The following is a 24,131-nucleotide window of genomic DNA, read 5'->3' on the forward strand; positions in this document are numbered from 1 at the left end:
TATGAATAAGAACTATAACCTGAATCAGATGGCAGTCCCAAAAACAGGACTGTCATCTAATTTAAACAAGAATACATATAAACTACAAACCAAATATAGTGAATTGGCCATATGTATCACAGAACATTTTTTGTCAAGGATGTGACTGTGGTGATCTTGACCTTTCTTCCCCTAAGGTATAAGTGCATAACTGATTGTGGTTGCAGTTTTCAAAAAAGCAGTAAGAATTTTGAAATTAAGAAATGTAAATATGCCAACAAAAAGTAAGTGATGTGTCCTAAGTTTAAGCTAGGACATATCAATCATTTTTTTTACAGGATTCTTTCAATAGAATTTTAAATATATCTTCATGTTTATCATCAACTGAAATAATTAAAAAGATGCTATTTTTTTCCTGGTTTTCATTTATTTTTGTAATTTGCTTGCAGCCATAATCTTCTTTTTTCTAAGAAGAATTAAGCAAATTAAAATACTATTTATGAAACAAGAGTTGCCTAGACACCCCTTGAGGTTACATATCAAGAAATTCATGATCTATTTTTTATAAATTAATAATAAACAAATATCACTATGTATCTGCTTGCCCTGAGGATTATAATAATAGTTCAATGAGTTTTTCAAAAATTATTTCTAAGTACAATGCTTAAGGAATTCTTTTTAATTTTTACATAATTTAATTTTATTCTTTTTAATTATTAATTTTTAAGATAATCCTTAACAAATAGTGCTGATCACTTGAAAGAACAACACAAAGCCACATTTTGTTTATGTACATTCACAAAAACAAAGAAAAACAAGTATGGAAATTAAATGAACCTGGATCCCTTTTTTGAGTTAAATATTACTGTAGATAATTCATAAATTTACATTTATAACAATTTTGTATTGTTTTGAATAATTTTGTTAGTAAACAATTATTTTAATTAAGATAATTTGATTTTTTTTTTTTAAAGTTTCTGCCACCCGTGTAAGGTTATTTTGAGAAACTATGATATATTTTTTGTACTGTGGGTGGGTTAAAGATTTCTTTTTCCCAGCCATTATAAATAATCACTAAAACGGCCATGGTAACCTGATAAATATTGATTAATTTATTAAATTGACCAGACATTATGAATAAAGCTACATTCCCTTTGGGCAATTTGATTTTCAAAAAACCTCTTAACCTAACCTAAATTATGATAATCTCCCTTGTAATATTTTTCTATTTCATACTTAATTGTTTTTACATGCGGTTTCTGCCACCATGGCCAACAGTGATATAGGCATCGTGCAATATCTGAAATATTTCTTCAGTGTGAACATAACTTATAATCAAATTGCCATATGAATATTACAATTCCCATGTATGATTTATATGTTATGGGCAGAGTCACTTGATTTTTGACTCTCACTTTTTATATCATTGTCAAATATGCTGATTTTGTAAAAATTTGAGTGACCTGGGCAACGTTCCCTTCATGTCACCCGAAAAAAAGAAATCCGAAGAACCTCTCCTCCCCCAACCCCTACCAATACTGCCAAAAAAGTATCATTATTATCACTTTACACAACCAGATGATAGTAGTATTCATATTGACCTGTCAATGTGATAAATTATGATAAACAACGTGAAATTTATTACAGTTCCCAATTTTGTTTGTCATTATTCATAATGGCTGGGCATTATAAATAATGCCCATATTAATCATTTAGTCCATAACATCATCATCATCAGCCACTGTCGATCCATTGCTGGATGAAGGCCTTTCCAAGTTTACTCCTAAACTCTCTGTCCATGGCTCTCCTTTTCCATGTCACTCCTGCAAATCTGATGATATCATCAATCCACAGTAATTTAGGTCGGTATCATGGCAGTTTTTCCCTCTTGTGGAATCCAATCCAGTACTTCTTTTGTTCATTGCTGATCTCGTCTTTGAGCAATATGCCCAGCTCATTGCCACTTCAGATGTTTCACTCTTCCAATCATGTGAGAGACTTTGGTTTGATTTCTTATCCATGATTTCCTTTTGTGAACCAATCTTGTGATACCAAGCATACTTCTTTCCATACTAAATTGTGTTGTTCTTAATTTTTGAATTTCCTTTGCATTCAGTGTCCATGTTTCACAGCTATATGTCAGTATAGGAAGAATACTAGTTAAAAACTTGTCTTCAGGAATAATGGTAGTTGGCTTTTGAATATTGAATGTAATTTTCCAAATGCTTTCCACCCAAGCATCGCACACTTTTTAATGTCGTCCATGGTATTTTGTTCCATTGATATCTGTTGTCCTAAGTATATGCAATGATCTACTTGCTTAATTTCCTCATTATTGATTTTTATTATTTCTGGTTGGACATAACTATTGAACATAACTTCGGTCTTCTTTAGGTTTATCTTCAGGCCTGCTGTTTTGCTAGCAATTTGGAGCTCATGGATGAGTCTGTAATTCATGTACAGTTGAAGTAAAGATAATTATGTCATCTGCAAAGCATAAATGGCTTTGATATCTTCCATTTATCTTCAGATGTTTCCCTTCCCAATCAAGAAGTCTGAATATTTCTTCTAGGCATGCTGCGAATAATTTTGGAAATATTGTGTCACCCTGTCTTATACCTCTCTGTATTCCCACAGTAGAGATGTTTCCATTGAAACGAATTGCTGCTGTGCCATTGGTGTATGATATGATGGTTCTGATGTATGGCTCCTCAACTTGTTGGTTTTGTAATGCTTTTTACACAAGTTTTAAGTGAATCAAAGGCTTTCTCATAGTCAATAAATCCAAGAATAGTGGTAAATGAATAATCTGCTGTAAAACTTGAATATGGTCCATTGTACTAAAGCCCCCTTCAAAAGCCTGCCTGTTCTTTTCGGTTGTGCTAGGTCAAGAGTAGCACAAAGCCTATGAGCTAAGACTTTTGTAAACACTTTGTAGACCACTGTTAATAGACTGATAGGTCGGTAGTTTGTCAAGTCTTTATCTCACCTTTTTTATGTATCAGAATTAGGGTAGCCTTCTTCCATGTTGTTGGTACATCATTTTTCTTCAGGCATAAAGAAAATAGTTTTGCTAAGAGTTTGTAGATTATTTCTCCACCTGTTTTTAGAAGTTCAGCTATAACTCCATCCTCACCTGCAGCTTTCCCATTTTGGAAGCTTTGGATGCGTCACATAACTTCTTCTGGTAGAATCTGTGGTACTTCAGCTGTGATGTAGTTGTCTTCTTCATTTAATTCATCATCCTGATATAATACTGAGTAGAATTCTTCAACTCTTTTTGCTATAGCATATCTATCTGGTCCATAACATATACATCCATGTATATGTTATGGACATATACATGGATGTCCATAACATATCGATCTCTAAAGCATGATTACTAGACCTAACAAGCCACTTCAGGCTCCCAATAAGCAGCAAACATCCATGCCCATGATAGGATTTGAACCTGTAGCCTGTTAGTTGGGGAGCAGGTATGCTAACCACTTGGCTGACCAGGCTGACTTATGAAATAAAATTTAGCAGGGATTATGAGTACCGAGTTTATTAACTTCCGTCCAACTAGAGTGGAGTTGTTACATTGTATTATTTCAAGTTATTTTTCATTTTGTCAATCATTTGATTATCTAATAATGGTTTAATTTAAATGAAAATTTAAAAGTACAAATTAGTAACAGATTTTTTAAAAAAAAATTAGTGAGTAGTTTTTTAATCACATACCAATGGACAGACAAAACAAAATAAACAAATACAGTGCCTACACATTTTGCAGGATGCATCTACAAAAGGAGAGAAACTGTAAATAAAAGAAGAAATTACTTCAGCATTTGTAAATGGAATTATATTTTGTTTGGACAGGTTCTAGAACCAATATAGACTACTACTACCACCTCATGCTGATGGTAGACATATTATCCCAACACATTGCAAGTTTCTCTTGGCATGTGTTGGGATGGTATGTCTACTAGGTTATGTCTGTAAATTGTGTATTATCAGGGCAGAGATGCATGTTAAGCAGGATAAAATATCTTGAGATTGTGGGTGGAAAAAAATCCAAGATTGTGGGAGGTAAAATCCCAAAATTGTTTTATATAGGGGTGTACTAACTCACTTTTAGCTGAAAAGTTCACGGAGTAAGTGAATGAGTAAGGAGAAAGGCAGAACAAGGAAAGCACATTTCTTATTAGTGATGGGTTGGAAGTGTTTTTCACTATCAAACAAAAGGGGAAGGTGAGATGCATTTTGTTATCGAGCAGTCTGCTATAGCAATGGCAGAATGTTTGAATTATGGCTTATAACTTGTATTCCATATTGTTGAGATGTGGAGCTTTATATGTATGACCTACCTAAAAATTAAACTGGCTTCCTGTTTCATAGCATGTATCTCAGTGGCATTGTGATGCATACATTCAATGTATTTTTTTTATTAATATGTAAAGGTTCACAACATTCAATCCTGCAAGAAAAATATCAAGTTCTAACTTTAAGTATTTACTGGACAAGTGATCAGGACACAGACTAGTCATTAATAACACCATGTTCCAACATAAAGATGTGCACAAGTACACATGGAGAGAAAACACAAGAAATAAAAAAAGCCTCATTTGCTATGTCATTGTTGATAGTGATATCAAAATACTGGTTCAGGATATAAAAGTGTACAGAGGATTTGAAATTGGAAGGGACTATATTACTTAGTACTAAGCAGGTTAAAAATGGATATCACATTAAGAACAATATGTAAGAAAGTTTTAAAAATAATTAAATTTCAGCAGCTTTTACAGGTCAATTGCAGATTTAACTATGCAATCATTATTGAAGAAAATTTGAAACAGTTTGAAAACAAGAATCAAACCTTGGAATCTCAGTGGCAAACTCAGTAGGACACAGATTCAACTAGGGAAGTATGTGGTGAAGTTGTCTGCAAGGATAGAAAAATAAGAACACGGTGGACAACAAGTTAGAGAAGCAGTCATAGAAAAGAAGAAACCATACCAAAAGTTCCTAGCAAATAAGTCGGCAGATGGCTAAATGAACGCAGAGAAAAATGCAAGCAAGCTAAGGTGTGTGTGTGTGTGAAAGCAACTAAATAAAAGTCATTGAGAAGATTTTGGCAAGAATATAGAAGGTAAATAACAGGAAGGTGGGAAAATGTTCTGGAGGCTATTGAAGAAGCTTAGAAATAGAAGAAAGAGTACCAAAACAGAAAATAAAGATATCCTAGATGTCTGGGGTAATTACTTTAAAAGACTGTTAGATGAACCAAGCAGTGACAGAACCCTACTAGAAAATTTTCAAGAGGAATGCAAAGATGAGTACATATCAATACTTGAGGTAGAAAAAGCCATCAAAAACTTAAAATGTGGAAAGGCAGTGGGAGTATATGATATTTGACCAGAAATGCTAAGTATGGAGGTATAAAAGTTTTACAGTGGCAACACTGCATAAGTCAGAGGGCCTGGACACAAGGTCAAATTCTCAATAATTAGAGTAGAGCTTTCAATAGTACCGATCTATAAAAAAAAAAGGGGAATAAAGCTGAATGTGAGAATTACAGAGGAATTTCTTTACTAAGTGTTCCAGGTAAGATTTGTGTAAATATACTTAGAAAGAGATGATGAGAAAGACTGTGGAAGAGAAACTTGAGAAGACCAAGCTGGGTTCAAGCCAAATAGAAGTTGTCAGGATCAGATTTTCACTTTAAGACAAATAGTTGAGAAATCATGGGAATACGACAAGGATCTGTTCTTAAGTTTCTTAAGCTTTACAAAACACTACAATTATATGGGATGAATGGAACACTATACAGAGCAATACATAGTCTAAATTTAATTTCAATCAGTAGCTATAATTGAAGGAAATACAGGAAGATGGTTTGATGTAAAATCAAGGAAAGACAAGGATGCACGTTATCTCCATTCTTATTCATCATCTATATAGATCATATAGATGATGCTTCTGGCCTGGTTGGCCGAGTAGTTAGTGTATCCACTCTCCAGCCAAAAGGCTGCAGGTTCAAATCCCGGCGTGGGCATGGATGTTGTGATTGTCTGTGAAAATACTAGTGGGTGGTAGATGGAGTTGGTGTAGTTGCGGTTCGCTGTAGTTGGTGGATTGAGTGGTGGAGACAGAGTTGTAGAATAGGTGCCCACTCTTGACAAGGCTCTGGACTCCCTGAAGGTGTCACGTAATAATAATAAATAATAATATTATGAAAGAAAGTGGCATTAGGCCTGATGTTTGAATTGGAGATGTCAAACTTAGCTCTTTACTTTATGCAGATAATGTACTCCTAAGCACATCTAGTGTAGTCAATTCTCTAACAAAATTGAATAATGGTAACAAATTTGGCATGAAAATCAGCAATAAAAAGACCAAAACTCTGAAAATAAGTAGGAGCACAGAAAACTTCAGCTGCATCTGAATGGAGATCCTATAGAACAAGTACAATATTTCAGCTATTTAGGCACAGTTTGTAGTGAAAATGGCAGATTAAATCTGGAAATAGACAACAGAATAAGCAAAGCTGGAATGGTGGGTAGCCAGCTGGATAAATTTATATGGAATAGAGAAATTAGCCAAAACACCTAGCGGTATACAAGACTGTGTTCAAACCAGTTTTAAGTTAAGGATCTGATAGTTGGGTTAGAAATAAAGCATGTGATCAACGACTAGAGACCACAGACATGAGGGTTCTGAGAAAAATTAGAGAAGTGAACCAATGGCAGAATCATGCTAAGAATGTCAAGTTCCTTTCTAATATTTTAATTTTTAATATGATTCTGCCATTGGTTCACTTCTCTAATTTTTCTCAGAACTTTCATGTCTGTGGTCTCTAGTCTTTGATCAAATGCTTTATTTCTAACCCAACTATCTGGTCCTTAACTTAAAACTGGTTTGAACACTGTTTTGTATACTGCTAGTTTGGCCATACCACTGTAGATTACTTCTGCTTACAAGAATGTGTGCAGAGCTAATCTAAAGTGGTATGGCCACTTAAATAAAATGAATGAGGAAAGGTTAGCAAAACTGATGTTTGATGCCATCTTGGCATGGCAGAAAAGAGACCAAGAGGAAGAACAAGGTCTAGGTGGATTGATTCAGTCAGAACTGCCATAGAAAAATCAAATGTTAAACATGACAATATTGGAATGCTCGCAAGTAATTGACTAATTTGGAGGAAAACTGTGGATAGGAGATTAATAATAATGTGAACTTAATCATGTAGTGCTGTCATAGTAACCATTGCTTGGAGGTACACATCAGGAAACTGATGATAAGATATGAAACAAGTGAGAATATTTGAAAAGAATTGGTGAGGTTGAGGAATAAATTAAAGCAGGCATACAGGAAGATAAGGCACAGAGACCAGATCGTCTGCTGAAAGTGCAAGGAGGTAGGTGTAAAATGGAAGATTGGAAAGGGTTGTAATGTTGCATCCTTGCATGGAAGGGGGCATGGTAAAAAGAAGTGAAAATGGAGTAAGCAATGGTGTATTTTAGAGTGGTGCCAATAGGAAAAATGACAGGTTGTAGAGAGGTGAGGAAGTGCAACCGAATTAAATGTGCTGGTAGGAACAAATTATTTGCAAGGAAGTGTGAGTGAGGTAGGCACAGGATTTTCACAATCCTAGGAACAGAGAATGAAAGTGTGTGAGAAGGGCGAGTATATTGCTAAGGCATGACAGTGAACTTGAGAAGAGAGGTGATTATGAATAACAGAATAGCAAAAATGTGTAGAGAGAGAGGCCTTGAGTGTGTGAATATAAGAAATAAATTTGAAGCGAGAAGAGCTGTTTGCTGGAGATAGTCTGCATTTGTGTGAGAGCTACGAAATGAAGCTGGAGACTGCTAATGCTGAGAGAAGTGTGTGTATGGCCATGAAGGGAAACAAAAATTACACAGTGGGATTGTCACTGTAAGCTACCGGGATTTAAATGAGATTAATGATGAGGGAAATGCAAGTACAGTCTCAATGGTCCTACTAAATGATTGGGTGTGGAATTATGAAAAGAGGGAGAAATACTGGGAAAAGTCTAATTATACACCAATGTAAGGAGTTTGTGAATGTGATAAATTGGTCTGCAGTTCAATGTCAGTTAGACATGTTTAACATATGATGTATGCACAGGAATAGAAAAATGATAGCTATAACATCTTTTGAAAAGACAAATATAAAAGAAAGGTGTGTTACTGATGATCTTAGAAAAAAAGTTGTACCCTCCCCCCTTCCATATAAAACTGGTTATAAAAAATCTTGAAGCTTATATTACTTGGGCATTGCAGGCAGTGTGATGCTTATCAAATGAAGAAGAGGAATAGAGTGCACTATCATAAATAAAGCTATGAACAGGATCTAACACTAGTAAGATGTTGCACTAATAAGGAAATATGAATAGATAATATCAACCACCATGATGTAGAGTGAAAGACCAGAGAGGGAATTGGCCATCCAAATGCAGAGAACAGAAAGTGATATATAAGAAAGGATCTGAGAGAAATGTTCAGTTGTTTGCTAATGATGCAAAGAAAATGGGTAAAGCAATAGTTAATACAGATGATAAAATTTTGCAGGATGATTTGGATAGACTGGCAGTCTGAGAGCAAAGGAGAATGGATTGGATGTCAGTTTAATGTGACAAAGTGTACAGTTATGCATTTTGGGGTGAAAAGATTACCTACTGTACACCATTGATGGAACTATACTCCAGGAAATTGATGAAGCCAGAAATTTGGGAGTGTTAGTGGAAAGGGAGTTGAAGCTTAGAGGGCACATTACAAAAGTGGCTAAAACAGCTCATCAGATTACTTGGTTACTGAAGAATACTTTGATGAGCAGAAAAAAGCAGGTTATTATTCCTCTTTATCAAGCCTTGATAAGATCCCTTCTTGACTACTGTGCGCAGATCTGGGCACAAAGATTTCTTGGCAATGAGGAAGAAGTGGAGAGGATCCATAAATGAGTGACCAAGATGGTAGCAGGTCTATGAAATAAACCTTATGAGAATAGGTTGAAGATCTGTGGGTTACAGAAATTGGCTGGCAGGTAGAAAAGGGGTGATATGATTGAGACATACAAATTACTGAAGAGTTTTTACAAGATTAATTCAGAGGAAATTTTTCAGAACAGGTGGTGGGAAAACTAGGAGCCATCCTTGGAAATTGAGTAAGAGTGTAGTTAGCAAGGGTGTTAAAACCAGGAAAGTGGTGAATGAATGGAACAGCTTGTCAGAGTCTGTTGTGGCTGCCATGACTGTGAATGAGTTCAAAGCAAAATATGATAGATACAGCGCAAATGTTGGATAGTGTTTGACATAATGTTTAGGGCCTCCCTTGATGAGTCTAAGAACTCCACAGAGTAGCCCGTAATAATAATAATAATTAAGATAGTAACTTGATAAACAGGACTGCACTATGGCAGACCCAATGAAATCTTGGGAATGTAGAGAACAACTACTTTTCTATTATACCACCACATGCTGGTCCCAGTAATAAAATGATCTTTAACATTTGAGGTGGAGAAGTAAAATATATACTTAGCACATTAGTCCTGATGCTTTAGATTGCTCAAGAAGTTCTCTTGAAACTAAATGCTTAAATGTGTGCCAAGGGATGCAAAACCTAGGTGTTTAAAAAGCAAGTTTAAAATCCTTTGTAATTTGGCAAATACCATATGCAGACACAGCTAATGCCTAAATGCCTGATGTAATGATCTGCAATGTTCCTATGGAAGATACAACTGGCATGCCATCTAATGTATGCATTTCACTTAGATGACATGTGCCATTTAACTAAAAACGTATGCACCAAGCTATGAATATTCTCTTTCTTCATTTCGGTAAAAGAACTTTCCTGTATGAATTCAGTTATGAAAAACTTTACTTTTCTCTGTATTTTTAAAAGTCATTTTCAGGCATAAGTAATACTGCTAAAAGAATTAAAATCATAATGTCTATATATTTATATGCATGATTTGCATTTAACACACATAAGATTTGATTCAATATAACAGTAAAGTGTAACATTTGTATAGCGATTTACATAAAAATGCAAAAGATTTAATGCAATATATGACAACAACTCAACATTGTAATGATTATTAATTACGCCTCATCAAGCACATCGCTTAATGAGGACATCATAAGGAGTATGATGTCCCATGTAAAGTTCATATGGGAAATGTAAAATAAATGAAAACTGGAAAAGCTATTTAAATATATAGATATAATTTCTTCTTCTTCCTTTTTCTCCCTCTTTTACCTTACGGTTCTAGGGTTTTTCTATTCATTTAACCGCAACCGTACACAAGGATAAGGTGGTTAGCCCTATGCCTCCCAGTTTATCCTATGTCTGTAGAAGCGTCGAGTTCCCAAGGCCACTTTGCCTGCTTGTGGGACGAAAAATCTCAGATAAACTGGGGAGAAAAACCCTGCCGCCCATGCCCCCAAGACCAGCAAACTTGGCTATGTCTGAGAAAGATCCTAAGCTCCTCACATCAGCGACTGGAATCGAATCCAGGCCCTGCCTTTCCCAGGCATATGGTTGAGAAGCACATAGTCACTTGGCTAACCGTGCGGACAATATAATTTATATATAATAATTAATATAATTAATAAATAAAATAATTTAATAAAAGTCATTATATTAATTAATATAATTATATTAAAAACTAAATTAGCTATATACAAGACAGTGTTCAAGCCAATTTTAACTTATCGATTTGAGAACTGGGTTAGTAAAAAAAACACTTGACAAAGACTAGAGACTGCAGATATGAGAGTCCTGAGAAAGATCAGGGATGTGAACAGATGGCATCAATGGCAACATCATTAAAAACAAAGATATTAGGAAAGAACTCAACACTGTTAGCATTCAGGAATGTGTTAGCAAAACTAATCTCAGGTGGTATGGTCACTTCAACAGAATGGGAGAAGAAAGATTAACAAAATAAGTGTTCTCTGCCAGATTAGCAGGAAAAAGACCCAGAGGAAGACCAAGATATAGGTGGATTGATATGGTAAAAAGTGCCTTAGAAGACAGAAATATAAGATCTGATTATGTTAGTCTTGACTGGTAACAGATTGATTTGGAGGAAAATTGTAGATAGGAAGTTGGTGATGATGCAAGTTTTTCATGTAGTACTATCATATCCTGTACACAAATTCTTGACAGGTACCCCTGACGGTACATGTCAAGAATTTGATGATGATATAATTTATACAAGTTGATAGATGCTTTTCAGAGTGTATCTGAGCACACAAATGATGAAGGAAAAAAAAAAAAAACAGAGGATGCAATAATGCTACTACAATCTTTAAGAAGAAAAGATACTGGACTTTCTTTTTTTTTTTTTTTTTACCGAATGTACATTTTTGTAAAAGATATTGCAATTCTGTACATTTGTACAAAATTGCAATATCTTTCTGTTTCATAACAAATGCTTTCACAGCTACTAAAAGTGGATTTTTTTTTTAAAAAAAATTCTTTTTGTGGTTATTTTTCTGCGATACCAAAGGAAGTTCATTTAAGGTCCTTCAGTATCCTCTTATAATGTGATAGTTTACTGGTAAAATATCCTGCCACTGACACCCTTGGCAATGCCCAAGCATTCTTATGCTGCTGACAATCACAAGCATCCATGTCCACGTTAAATAAAATCTGAAACCAGAGCGTGTTGGATTTGATTCAAATTGAGTCTGTGTGTGTGTGTAAAGTGCATATTATGATGAGTATAAAATATCATTTTTTGTAACATTTTTTAAAGAATAATCTCCAAAACGAGTATTTCTTTTAAGCATTCTAACGAAATGCACGTTCCTAAAGTTCTATTTCTTGTTTTTTTTACTTGGTGTGTTTATATAATTTGAAAACACTTCAATGCATTGGAAAATTATTTGTCAAAAATGCTATGATGTTATTTATCTCACAAAAAAATTTTATTGTACCAATTTGATTATGTAAGAAATACAAATATAATAATGATATATTCCTGATTTGACATCACTGTGTAAATGAAATTATTCATTAATTATATACATACATTCAATTTTTTAAAAAAATGCAATTAATTAAAATTCTCCAAGTTTCTAATTTCCTGTAAAATGATTTCTTCCTGAAATGGAAATTCCCAGAATAATAATGGCAACATATGAAGGTATAGAGACAAAAAGTAAAGAAAAAGACGGTCAATATCAGAATAGATTTACAATGGATATGAAGCACTCAGTCAAATTTCAGGTGTGTTTGACTACTGCAGTAAGCATCTATTAAGCATTTATTACATACCAAAGATGTTCTGGCTGAAATAAATTTTGACCATTTTTGGTACTTATCTTCATTAAAATTCATTGAAATAATTCAGTTTGCTTAAACTGTACAATTTTTAGTGTTTAAAAACATAAACTTCTACAAAATTATATTAAACCATACAATAACTCCCCCCCCCCTCCAAGTATTGGGCCTGTTGCAAGATGTCATGTCATTAATACCCCTGTTAACCAGTTTTCAAAACATAATTCTGGCAGGATTAAGTAACTGTCTTATAACATTCATGTTGTTATATCAGTCAAACATAAACTGATTTGTTCTGCAGGAGGGAAAAAACAGTTACCAGAAGAAAAAAGTAAGCTAAGCTATACTCTAAGATCAATAGCTTGGTCTTGTCTGACAAAGACTGCGAGAAATTTCTCAAAATGTGATCTGAGAAGCAGCTTGAATATTTCTTGTTGCTACTATTTCATGATTATAACATTCCAAATTAATTGTGACCCCCAAGAAAACTTGTAAATATTATATGAAATCAACCTGGGAGATAGTAGTATTCAAGTAAAATTGCCAGGGAAAAGTCAAAATTAATATTTAAAGAAAAGAGTACAAAGACAAATTAGGATGAATCATAAGTGAAAAGTGATTTTTAAAAAAATAGTAAAATAGTTTACCTATGAAACATTTAAGTAAATATAGATGTGAAACAACATCAAAGCCAACTCAAATAAATGAAGTGCAATAGCAGAGAGCGTGTCACAAGAGGGTGCAAGCCAATAATAACACCTCTAAACACCTCTATATAATATGAACATGTATGGTGAACATTTGGGAGATGGAAGAAGAGGAACAGCGAGGACATAAATAAGAATATCATGACAACAAGAATAATGAAGATGAAATATCAGAGAAATGATAATATACGAATGTAATAGAAACAGATCACAAAATTGAGATGAAGGATTTAAATAAGTAGAGTAAGTCTCTCATCTCTCAAGAAGAAACAAATAACAAATTCTGAAAGTGGAACGGAAAAAAATCAAAAGAAGTGATTAGATAAGGAAAATATGCAGAAGAGCAGAAGGAATTATGCCCAGAACAGAAGCTCACAGATGTGAATAATCTGAGCAGCAGACTTGCCTAAGTCACAGATTAAGCTGCCAGAAGGAAGAAGAAAATAATACAATAAAAACAATAAATATACAAAGCAAGGGTGTCTTTATCAGTTTACAAATTGTTTTAACTTTAAACAACTTAAGCTTCTTTTACTTCGCAAATTACCAATATAAATATCACAATATATCATTGCTTCAATCACAAACAACAAAACAGTACTACTTTTCAGTGTAGATTTATACTATGTACAAATGCATAAGCATGCTCAATAAAACATGCAGAACATTACAAAAAACCATTACTTCACCTCTCTGAAATGATATGATTGTATCACTCAGTTCTTCAATCAAGTGTACACGCCGTCCTTTGATACCCATCACTTGAAGAAAAAAAATGATATTATTAAGTGATACACGTTTGTTTTTTTTTCCAAGAAAACTTTAGTACTTCTAGATAAGTTATTTTTAGATCCAGCTTAATTAATTTTTATTTATACACTATTATAAATCAATCATTCACATCAAAATGAAAAGCCTTCTTTCATAAAATAATTAAGGATTTTTTTTCCCATCTACAAAGTAAAATATTTTTTCAAGAATCAAGTTGGTCAAAGTGCTCTTTGATCCAAACCCAAGTGAACTTAAATGGACTGTAAAGTTAGTTTATCATTAAGGATCAAAACCATCAGTAATAAGCAAAGGAGAATAGAAAGATCAATGGAAGGCAATGTAAAATTTGGAAAGTAAAAACAGAAGTACTGTGTTTATTGTACTTGTTACATTTATATATATCCATGTATAAACAAGTTATTCTAGGACTCCATCATGGCATCCTAAATTTAATGAATTATTGAATAATCTGTCTGAATTACTTAATTACTTGAATAATAACTCAAGGCAAATTTTACTCAAATTTGGTATTTTGAATCCTTACAAAAAGACAGAAACATAATAAATATAGACTTACTATAGTTAACAAGTTCTACCTCTACCAGATTAATGAAGGCAGAACTCAAGGTCCTCCCTCCTCAGCTGGCTAAGGAATGTGGTTAGGAAATATGCGAGGTTCTGGTTCTTCTAATGGAATGTGGAAGATGCATCTTTACTGAACATACCCAAGTGGAGAGAGGGAGAGATGACAGATATTGAAGTATGAGTAACACTAATGGAGCCCTCCCTCCTTGGAGGAGTATGCATAATAATATTTGTTTTGCTACAATTGGATCATTTTAATTGAAAATTCAGTAAAGCAAAATTATGTCTATAGTGCATATGCTAAAATACAGGCCTAAATTCAACTGTTGTTGTGATAATGAATGATATATCATTATACAGGAATGAAATTAAAAATATATATTTTTTTATGATTGTATACAATTTTCATGTAAATTTCACCCATGAAAGAGTAAACCTATATCATATATTAGTACCATGGATGAAATAAGAATTAGATAACCTGGGAGCCCTACTCTAGAGACCAAACATAGCATTTTTTTCCCTCAAGTCCCTTGAGGTCTCTAACAAGTAAGGATAGTGTAAGACTGTCTTGCTTATTTTGTTATTAGAGCTGTGTGGTTTATAAGACCAATGTGTCTAATTGTGTGCAAGTGATAAAATGGCCAGAACAAATTCTCTGCCTCACTTAGCTCTTACTAAGATTTTTTTCAGTGTCAGAGATACTGAATTCATTTAAGATAGCAAGTAGCTTTTGGAATGAAACAGGATGGCAGAGAAGTTTATATTAAAAAATTAAAAAAAGGAGTGCAACTGAAAGGAAAAAATGAAAAATACTGTATAAATTGACGAAAATGTGAGCTGAATAATAGTAGGCAAAGTCACAGTTATTAAAACAACTTGGGTAAAAAAAAAAGTGTTGTGGCCTGGAAAAAAAAAAAGAAAAACAGGTGAAACAGAAGGGAAAGGGATAAGAAACGAGAAAGATGACACAATTATGAATTAAGAACTATGAATTTAAGAAATAATTAGATACGCTGTGTTCAAGAATTCATCAATTGAAACATAGGTCAGAGAGGAGAAATAATGTAAGTGACATACATGTGGAATAGATGAACATGATAATAATCTGCAACAATCATCTATCATTGCAACAAATGAATCTAGAATCATTTTTAACTTATGTGTTAAAAAGTTTTTAAGTAACAGTTTATATAGTATATGTATCATAATTATTCTATCATTATGCCTAATTTTTTCACTACAATCAACTGAAACCAAAACTATACAAACTTTTATGGAAATTCTTTATACAAATTTCATCAGTCAGAGTGAAGTTATTACTTCTTTTGAAGAAATGCTTTGCCATTTCTCAAAAGAAGTAATAACTTCACAGATCAAGTCCACCAAATCTGAATGGTTTGGTGAATACAAGATGCAAGGGCAGATATGGTCCCATAGGAATATTTGTAATAGATGTGTGCAAATATCACTTGCACTAGGAAGAGGAGCGAGATATTTTCAGCAACAGTCAATTCAACAAGGCTAAAAATTATTTTAGTTGACCGAATGTGATATAGGTACAGAATTTAAGGGACACTATATTTTCAAGGAGGATATAGAGAAGAGAGAGAAAATAAGACAAGGGGAGAGAAGTATTACTGATGATAATAAAAGGAATGCAAGGGTGAGGGAGGTTCATTTGAGAATATCTGGTGAGATAGATTAACAGGATAAAATATATAGTTAGTTGTTGCTATAAGCTTGCAGGCTTCTGGAGGGAAGAGAGGGCAAAGATGTAGACACTATGCATCATAACACAACAGAATGAGTACAAGCTATGTAATTATGACTTCAACTTTGGGGATACAGAGCAGAAACAGTATTGGCAGAATGAAAAGGGGATTTATGTAGCAACCAAGAGATAATTGCCTGAAACAGCATGTGATGGAGAGAACCTAGAATTTGGAATGCTGGATCTGGTAACAGAATCAAAAGATGTATCCATAACAAGGAGAGGTAGCCACCCTACCTCCAACTGAGGAGAATGTTTATGTGGTCTTGACCTGAGAAGTTGCTAAATGTAGAATTTTCAGTTAAAAATGGATATATGTATAACTCACAGCTGGTGATTATAAGAAACACAAGAGGCAGCTTTTAACTGCAAGTTAAAAGCAATCCGAAGTAAGAGCAGTCCGACAGCATAAGAAACTACAAGAGAAGTGACCGGAGGGGGGGGGGGAGTTTGTGGGAAGTGTTATCAGACTACATACCCAGTTCAGGAGGATATAGGAATAAATCATGACAGAGTTAAATGAATGGGTACCTTCATCAATTGGAACTGTGAGAGATAGAGAAACATTGTAGAAGGAATATAACACAAGTGATTAGCTGAGAGGCATCAGAGTCTAGTATACAGTACAGTAGAATCCAGGTGACCAGTGGTATGCTAGAGGGGGATGTTGCTGTTTAATTTGCACATTAAAAGGAATGGTATGCAGTACTAGCTATTTACTGATTATGCAAAACTAGGAAGAGCAAAAGTTAAAGGTGATGTGGAGATCCTATAGGATTATTTAAACAGATTGACACTGTAGGCAAAGGTTAATAGTTGTCAGTTTAATGTAGATTGTTACTGTTTTTAAATTATGGCTGAAGAACTAAGGTTACAAGACTTGAGCAGCACCTGCTGTGTCTGTTAACTGTGTTCTTCTGGCTAGTTTGCAACTTTGTGAAATGAAAAAAACCCAAGTTTATAGAAAAAACTCATCTCCCTATGAGACTGGCTAACTCATCTTCAGCTGAACAATTCTTATAAAAGATTCTATCAACAATAACATGGTCAATGAGGCTTTTCTTATTTCTTCTGTCTTCTCTCCAGATGAACTTGTGCACATAGTTTGTTGAAACATTGTTTTAGTAATGAATAGTCCATATCTTGAGCAGATTCCAGCAGATACTTAGCATTATTATTAGAATTACTTTTTTTTTCCTCTAAATTTTCCCACAACATTACTATATACCTTGGGGGATTCACTTTCTACTCTGCTGTTTAGATCCCCAACACGTACCACTTTTTTTCCATGTAAGCTGTCTGCTCAAGTGACTTGAAAAATTTCGCCCACTTCTTCCTTAGAAGAATCTTGATGTGAGACCACAGACAAAACTAAGTTTCATTATCCATTTTTCTATTTTGAAGTTTGCCCATATAACTCTAGTTGAGATTGCTTTCTAATCAAGAAATTTATCTTCATATTTGGTGTTGAATGTTATCGTTACTCCTTTCTTTCCTTGATCATTATTGCTTGAATATAACATTCTATACTTATTTTAGTAAGATCTCACCTGTTTCTGCTTTCTTTGTTTCTTCTTCTTCATGTAGCTTCCTCAGTGAGAGGGTGCAGCACCATGTCCTTCCAGTTCTCTCTGTTGGTGACTTTCCTTTTTTTTCTGCATAGCCATGTGATCCTGTCCATAATCTTATATCTTCAAGCCATGTCCTCTGTTTTTTGCCTCTTGATCCTTTTCCTATAATTTTTCCTTCTAAAACTGCTGAACCTCTCAGTACATGTCCTGCTAATCTCATCTTTCTCTGGATCATTTCCTGTAATAAAAGATCTCTGTGTTCTCATTCTCTGTAAGACATCACATGTTCTGTCCATGGGATTTTCACAGCTCTCCTATAGCACCACATTTCAAAGGCCATTATCTGTTGCCTTACTCTCTTCTTGAATATCCAGATCTCACTTCCATATGTGAAAATTGGCCACACTAATGTTCTTATCATTCTTTTCTTTGTCTCGATACTCACAGAACTTCTGAGCAGATCTTTATTTTTCCAGAATGCATCTTTAGCTATGGCTGTTCTTATTTTTATTTCTTTATCTTGCTTTCCATCTGCAATAAAGTAAGTGCCTAAATATTTGTATTCTGTTGTATGTTCAATTTTCATATTGTTTATGAATATTTCTGGCTTGAATCTGCTTTCTTTTGAGATTTTCATAAATTTGGTCTTTTTTGCATTTATGTTTAATCCAAATTCTTTACCTTCTTCAATTAGTAGCTGCAGTAATTTGATTAATTTGTTTCTGTTTTCTGCTATTAGAATGGTATCATCAGCATATCTAAGATTGTTGTATTTTATACCATTGATACTAATTCCTATTTTCCAATCTTTTTCATCACTGTCTCACTATAGATATTAAATAGATTTGGTGAAAGGATACAACCTCGTCTAACTCCTCTTTTTATTTTCACTATAGAAGTCTCATTGTTAAACAGCTGCATTTTCTGTTTGGTGTAAATCATTTTTATAATCTTAAGTACATGATCTTCTATGTCTAATTTATCTAATATGTTGAACATTTTATTATGTTTTACCTGGTCAAAAGCCTTCTGAAAGTCTATGAAGCATATGTAAATATTCATATTTTTCAAGTGATCTTTCTATTAGTATTTTTAGTTCCAGGATAGCATTAATGGTTCCCATTCCTCTTCTGAAGCCCTTTCTGTTGTTCACTCAATTCACTGCTTATGGCTCTTTCAATTTGTTTGTTAACAATGGTTAAAATAATTTTAGATGCATGGGATATTAGGCTCACAGTTCTGCAATTGTCGAAATTTTGCGCATTATGTTTCTTTGGAATTGGTATGCAGATAGATGTTGTAAAAACTTCAGATAAATGTATTGTTTTATAGATGTCCTGAATGGATTCCACTAAATAGTTATTATTGCCAGCCAAAGCTTTCAACAGCTCAGCCAGAATATTATCACATCCAGGGGATTTATTATTAGGAAGATTCTTGATTGCATGTTCTATCTCCTTTCTTGTGGGTAGAGTGGTATCTGTTGTTACGTTTAACTTAAGGTGTTGTGAATCAACTAACATGTTACCATTATCATCATCATAGAGGTCTGATAAATACTCCACCCATCATTTATCTTTTACTTATCAATGAGCATGTTTCCATCGTTGTCCTTGATGTTATTAGACTATGTACGTTTTGCTTTTCCATTAAGTTCTTTCGCTTTCAGGAATGCTTGTCTGGTTTTGTTCCTATTTGTTTCTAGTTCTATCTCAGTGCACTGCCTATTTATCCAGTTTTCTTTCAATCTTTTACATAACTGTTTGATTCTTTTATCCAAAGTTTTATATCTTAAACCATCTTCTTCATTTGCTCCTCTTTTCCATGTTCTTCTTTCATCAATAAGGTTGATTACCCCTGAGTTATCCATGGTTTTTTCTTTCTTTCTTCTTGTTTGTCGATGTGGTTTTTAGCAGATGTTATGATAGCTGCTTGTAGTCTATTCATTTAGTCAAAACGAAATGAACTTGTGGTTCATTTCATTTTGCAATTGTTCAGACTGAAGTTCTGAAATATTTTCATTGAATTTTGATTTTATTATTGGATTTTGTACAATTTGCAGATCCCATTTTAGGAGTTGACTTCTTTTAAATTTTATTGTTTTCAGGCAAATATTCATCTTCATTAAGACCAGTCTATGATCAGATCCACAGTCAGCACTTGGCATCACCTTTGAGTTCCGTATTCCATTGAAATAACGTTTACTGACTACAATATAGTCTAATTGATTTTTGTATCTTCCATCCGGACTTTCCCATGTGTAACGTGCTGTTGGTTTTTGCTCAAAATAAGTGTTAGTAGTTAGTTTTCTTTGTTTCATTGATGCTAATTATTTCCATATGGTATTTTTCCAGTTCTTCTGCAAGCTGGATTTCCTTTCTATTAATACTCCTTATATTGATGGTCGCTATCTTTAGCTTTTGTGATATTGGATTTATTGCTTCTTCTAGATAAGTCTAGCAGCTGACTTTCCACTGTCTGTTCTGGATCTTTGATGAAAACAGGGGAGGGAGGGAGGGGGGGAACTAGGTGATACCTCAGTCAGCATGAAAGCTCATTATGTTGCACCATCATAGTATTTGTGGTTTAAGCCAACAGAGAGTACAATTTGGTTGGCAAAGTTTCAAACTTTTCCTACCAAATGTACATTTGGTTGGCAGAAGAGATTATTCAACTAATGAGTGCCCATTTTGCTAAAACCTATCAACCTAGTGTATGCAACACTGAGCTCACTGCTGCCTCTTCACTGGATAAAGAAACTCAGGTATATGATGAGGTATTAAAGCTGCTGCATAAACTGAATAAGAGCTTGGCAGAAGGAACTATGGGATATCAACATGGATACTAAAACAGTATGTAGCACTGAACTGGCTGGAGCCTCAGAACAGGGAAGATTCCACAGGAGTGGAAAGAATATATGCTAATCCCACTGCACAAGGTGTTGTGTGTCCAACTAGCAATGTATCAGTATCTCCTCAAGGAGTTCTGAAGATTTTGAAAATTTAGTGTACGCTAGAATACAGAAATGGTTTTGGTAGACAATCTATACTTTACATTGAACAGCATGAATTTACTAAGGAAAGGTCATGTTTAAGCAACTTGCTCGCATTCTGCAATAATGTTACCAATCGAGTTAGAGGGGGGGAATGGCTATGCCATGATATGGTATAGCCATATCATGGCACAGCCTTTCCATTTCTTTCAATTAATTACATCATACCTATCTGAAAACATATGACTGATTTCATCACAATCACCAATACCATGACTTTGCTAAGGCTTTTGACAGAATATAGCATAGTTGCATAAATTGGAGAATATGGGATCTGATCATAAAATATTGGCATGGATGGCTGACTGGCAGATATCAAAAATTGGTATATGGGGGAGTCTGCAAAATTTAAAGTAACCAGTGGTGTACTGCAAGGATCAGCTTTTGGTACACTGTTATTCAATCCATACAGTAATGATATTAGGAGGGATTTGACAGGAGACAACCATAATGATTTGAATAGACTGGAATTCTGGCCATGTGAAAATTGCTGTCAGTTCAATGTTAATAAATGTAAAGTCACATTATATTGGTGGGATTATGTTAAAAGAAACTGATCAGGCTAGGGATCTTGATGTTTTAGTAGATAGGAAGTTGAAGTTCAAGGGCTATAAAGTAAAGATTGCAAATACAACTTAGAGGATAATTGTAATACTAAAATCTTGACATGTAAAGTAAGGAAGTGATTTTGCCTGTTCACGAGGTCTTGATAAAACCTCACTTGGACTATTATGTGCAGGTCTGGTTCCCTGGTTTGCATAGTGATTCTGATACAGTGGAGAGAGTTCAAAGGCATGTTGAAAATTATATCAAGATTATGTAGACTGAGAATTTGTGGAGTGTAGTTGCCAGCAAACAAAACAGGTAATATAATTGAGACTTATAAACTTCTGGAAGGGATTAAATGGGATATCAATAAATGGAATTTTTCATTTTATAGAGAGTAGGGAAGAACAAGAAAATTTTATGGAAATTGAGAATGAATGCCATCAAGACAGAAATGAAGCTGCATTTTTCTCTTGTAGAGTGATGTATGATTGGAAGGATTGCTAATGGAGATGGTGAGTGCAGGTAATGTGGATGAATTCAAGATCACATTTGACAGTGGATGCAAGTAGTACGTGGCCTCCCTCGATGAGTCCCTAACTCCTTGGATGTCTCGCTTAATAAAAAATACACAAAAATAACACAAGAAACATATATACAATGAAAACAAAATGATGTTATTAAGATATACCATATTTCTGAAAATTTTTCATGTGGCTTCTCTAAATACAAAGCAACACACAAGAATGCTTATTTTCTTAAGGAGCATAATGTTTCTTAAGCAGTGTTCTTTCCATCCTAACTCTTCTTAAAACTTCTTGATTTGATATTCTCTGTGTATAGCATATCTCTCTTTCTGAGTGTCCATGACTCACTTCCATAACTTGCAATGCTCCAGACTGTTGCTTTAACTATTCCAATTCTCACATCTATTTTAATATTCTTATTAAAATTCTCTTCATTTCAATAAATGCTGATTTAGCTTTACCTATTCTAATGTCCAACTCTGAAGTTCCTTTCTCTGAGATTCAATTATCTAAATATTGAAATCTTTCCACTTCTAAAATCTTTCCTCCACATCTCATCTTTGCATTGTCTCCTATTTTTCTGCCCAATATCATTATCTTGGTCTTCTTTGTGTTAATCCTTTCCTTAGTCCATACTTTTTACAGGAGTTTTCAATTCTTTGAACAATTTGTTGTAATCCATTTTCGCTTTATGCCATTACCACTACATCATCTGCATAAGTTATTGATGATTATTCCATTTATTTCTATTCTTTCTTCTTCATCCTCAAGTGCAGGTCTAAGCATCTGTTCACTATAAAGGTTAAATAATAATGGTGATAACTTACATCCTTATCTAACTCCTCTCTCTCCACCAGGAATTCTCCTGTTTCCTCTCCATTTACACACTGATGCTGTTTGTGTCCAATATATTCTCTTTAAGGTTTCCAAATCATACGCGTCAATATCAATATCTTCTAAAATATCAAAAAAGCCTTTTATGTTTCACTGTATCAAATGCCTTTTCAAAATCTAGAAACCCCCAAAACACCTTTCCACCATGGTTTAGTGTTTTCTCCCCAATAATTCTTAGACAAGTTATAGCCTCTCTAGTTCCTCTGTTGGTTCAGAAACCAAACTGTTCTTCATTCATTTCTTTTTCTATTTTACTCTTAATTCTCTCCAAAATTATTTGTGCCAGAATTTTTGCTGTGCGAGTTATAAGACTTATCATTCTAAAACTCCCATCTTTTTTGGAATGGGGATAAAAATTGATCTTCTAAACTCCTCTGGTAATTCTTGTCCTTCATAAAATCAGTTAATAATTTGCCATAACTCTTCCATACATTTTTCACCTATATTTCTGATAAGTTCTATCTGTATACCATCTATTCAGGGAGATTTTCCTTCTTTCATCTTTTGAATTGCTAGATTCAATTCCTCCCTCATGATGTATAACCTCTGCCCAATAAACTTGTTCATCTGATTTTCCTCTCTTTCTCTGTCTTCATACAGTTTACTACATATTCCTCCCATCTCTGTAATATCTATTCAGATATTACAGAGATGGGATAAAGGTATCCCTTGCTTAACGCTGCGAAATTAATTGTGGCAATCCCTTGATATATGCGGCAAGAGTTTTGATTAACGTGCCATTAACCCTGCAGAGCTCGCAGCTGATCTGACAGATACATGCAAAATGTTTATTATAAATATTCTTACACAATTCAGTGTATAGCTTGGAGGTCATGAGTAGCTGTGCATTCATATACTACGAGTGATATTCCGCACTGTTTATTGCTGTCAGTTTGGTTTAACACGTTATATAAAGGTCTGTGATATTTGACAGTAAATTGTATCTGAGGGATACCGCGACCTCCGATGTCAGTATAGTATGGTTTAGTTGGGTTATTTTTTAATTCTTTGTTCAATAATTTCTAGATTGTAACTGAAAATAAATAAACCATCATGTATCACTGAAACAGAGAGCCAAGGCTTATTTATCATACATGTCCTCTAGGAGATGTGCTTTACATTATGGAAAATACTAAGGAAAGTGATCTGGAGCTTACTCCACCTTTACCACGAGTTGCCCATAAGGTTGCTTATGCTTGCATCCGCCGAAACTTTTAGTTTCTATATATTCGGCACGAAACTCTTGTAATTTCTATATTCGGCTATGAAATAATGTTGGATTCAACATCCACTTAATTTGTACCATCATGTATTATATTTGCAGTGTTTTTTCTTTATGTTTTATTGCTTGTTTGCCAAGGTCTGGAGAGTCATTTTGCTTGTTATCGTAGAATTTATGCCGATAAGAAAAAACAAACTATTCAAACGACTC

At 34.1% G+C, this 24,131-nt stretch overlaps 1 protein-coding gene across 4 annotated transcripts in view; it reads right to left on the minus strand.

Annotated features, from left to right (window-relative positions):
• The window catches only part of mxt (Eukaryotic translation initiation factor mextil), a 446,323-nt gene that overhangs the window by 319,256 nt on the left and 102,936 nt on the right, over positions 1-24,131 (minus strand). For 3 of the 4 annotated variants that reach the window (XM_090397617.1, XM_090397616.1, XM_090397620.1), the window contains exon 7: positions 13,669-13,740. The exons of the other annotated variant lie outside the window; for it this stretch is intronic. In XM_090397617.1, coding sequence (XP_090253743.1) covers positions 13,669-13,740 — 72 coding nt within the window. The remainder of the gene's footprint in view (positions 1-13,668; positions 13,741-24,131) is intronic. 4 annotated transcript variants of the gene reach the window in all.

This window comes from Typopeltis vanoorti, chromosome 9, assembly GCF_054136105.1.
Source record: "Typopeltis vanoorti isolate ZY-2024b chromosome 9, IOZ_Tvanoo_1.0, whole genome shotgun sequence".
NCBI lineage: Eukaryota > Metazoa > Arthropoda > Arachnida > Uropygi > Thelyphonidae > Typopeltis > Typopeltis vanoorti.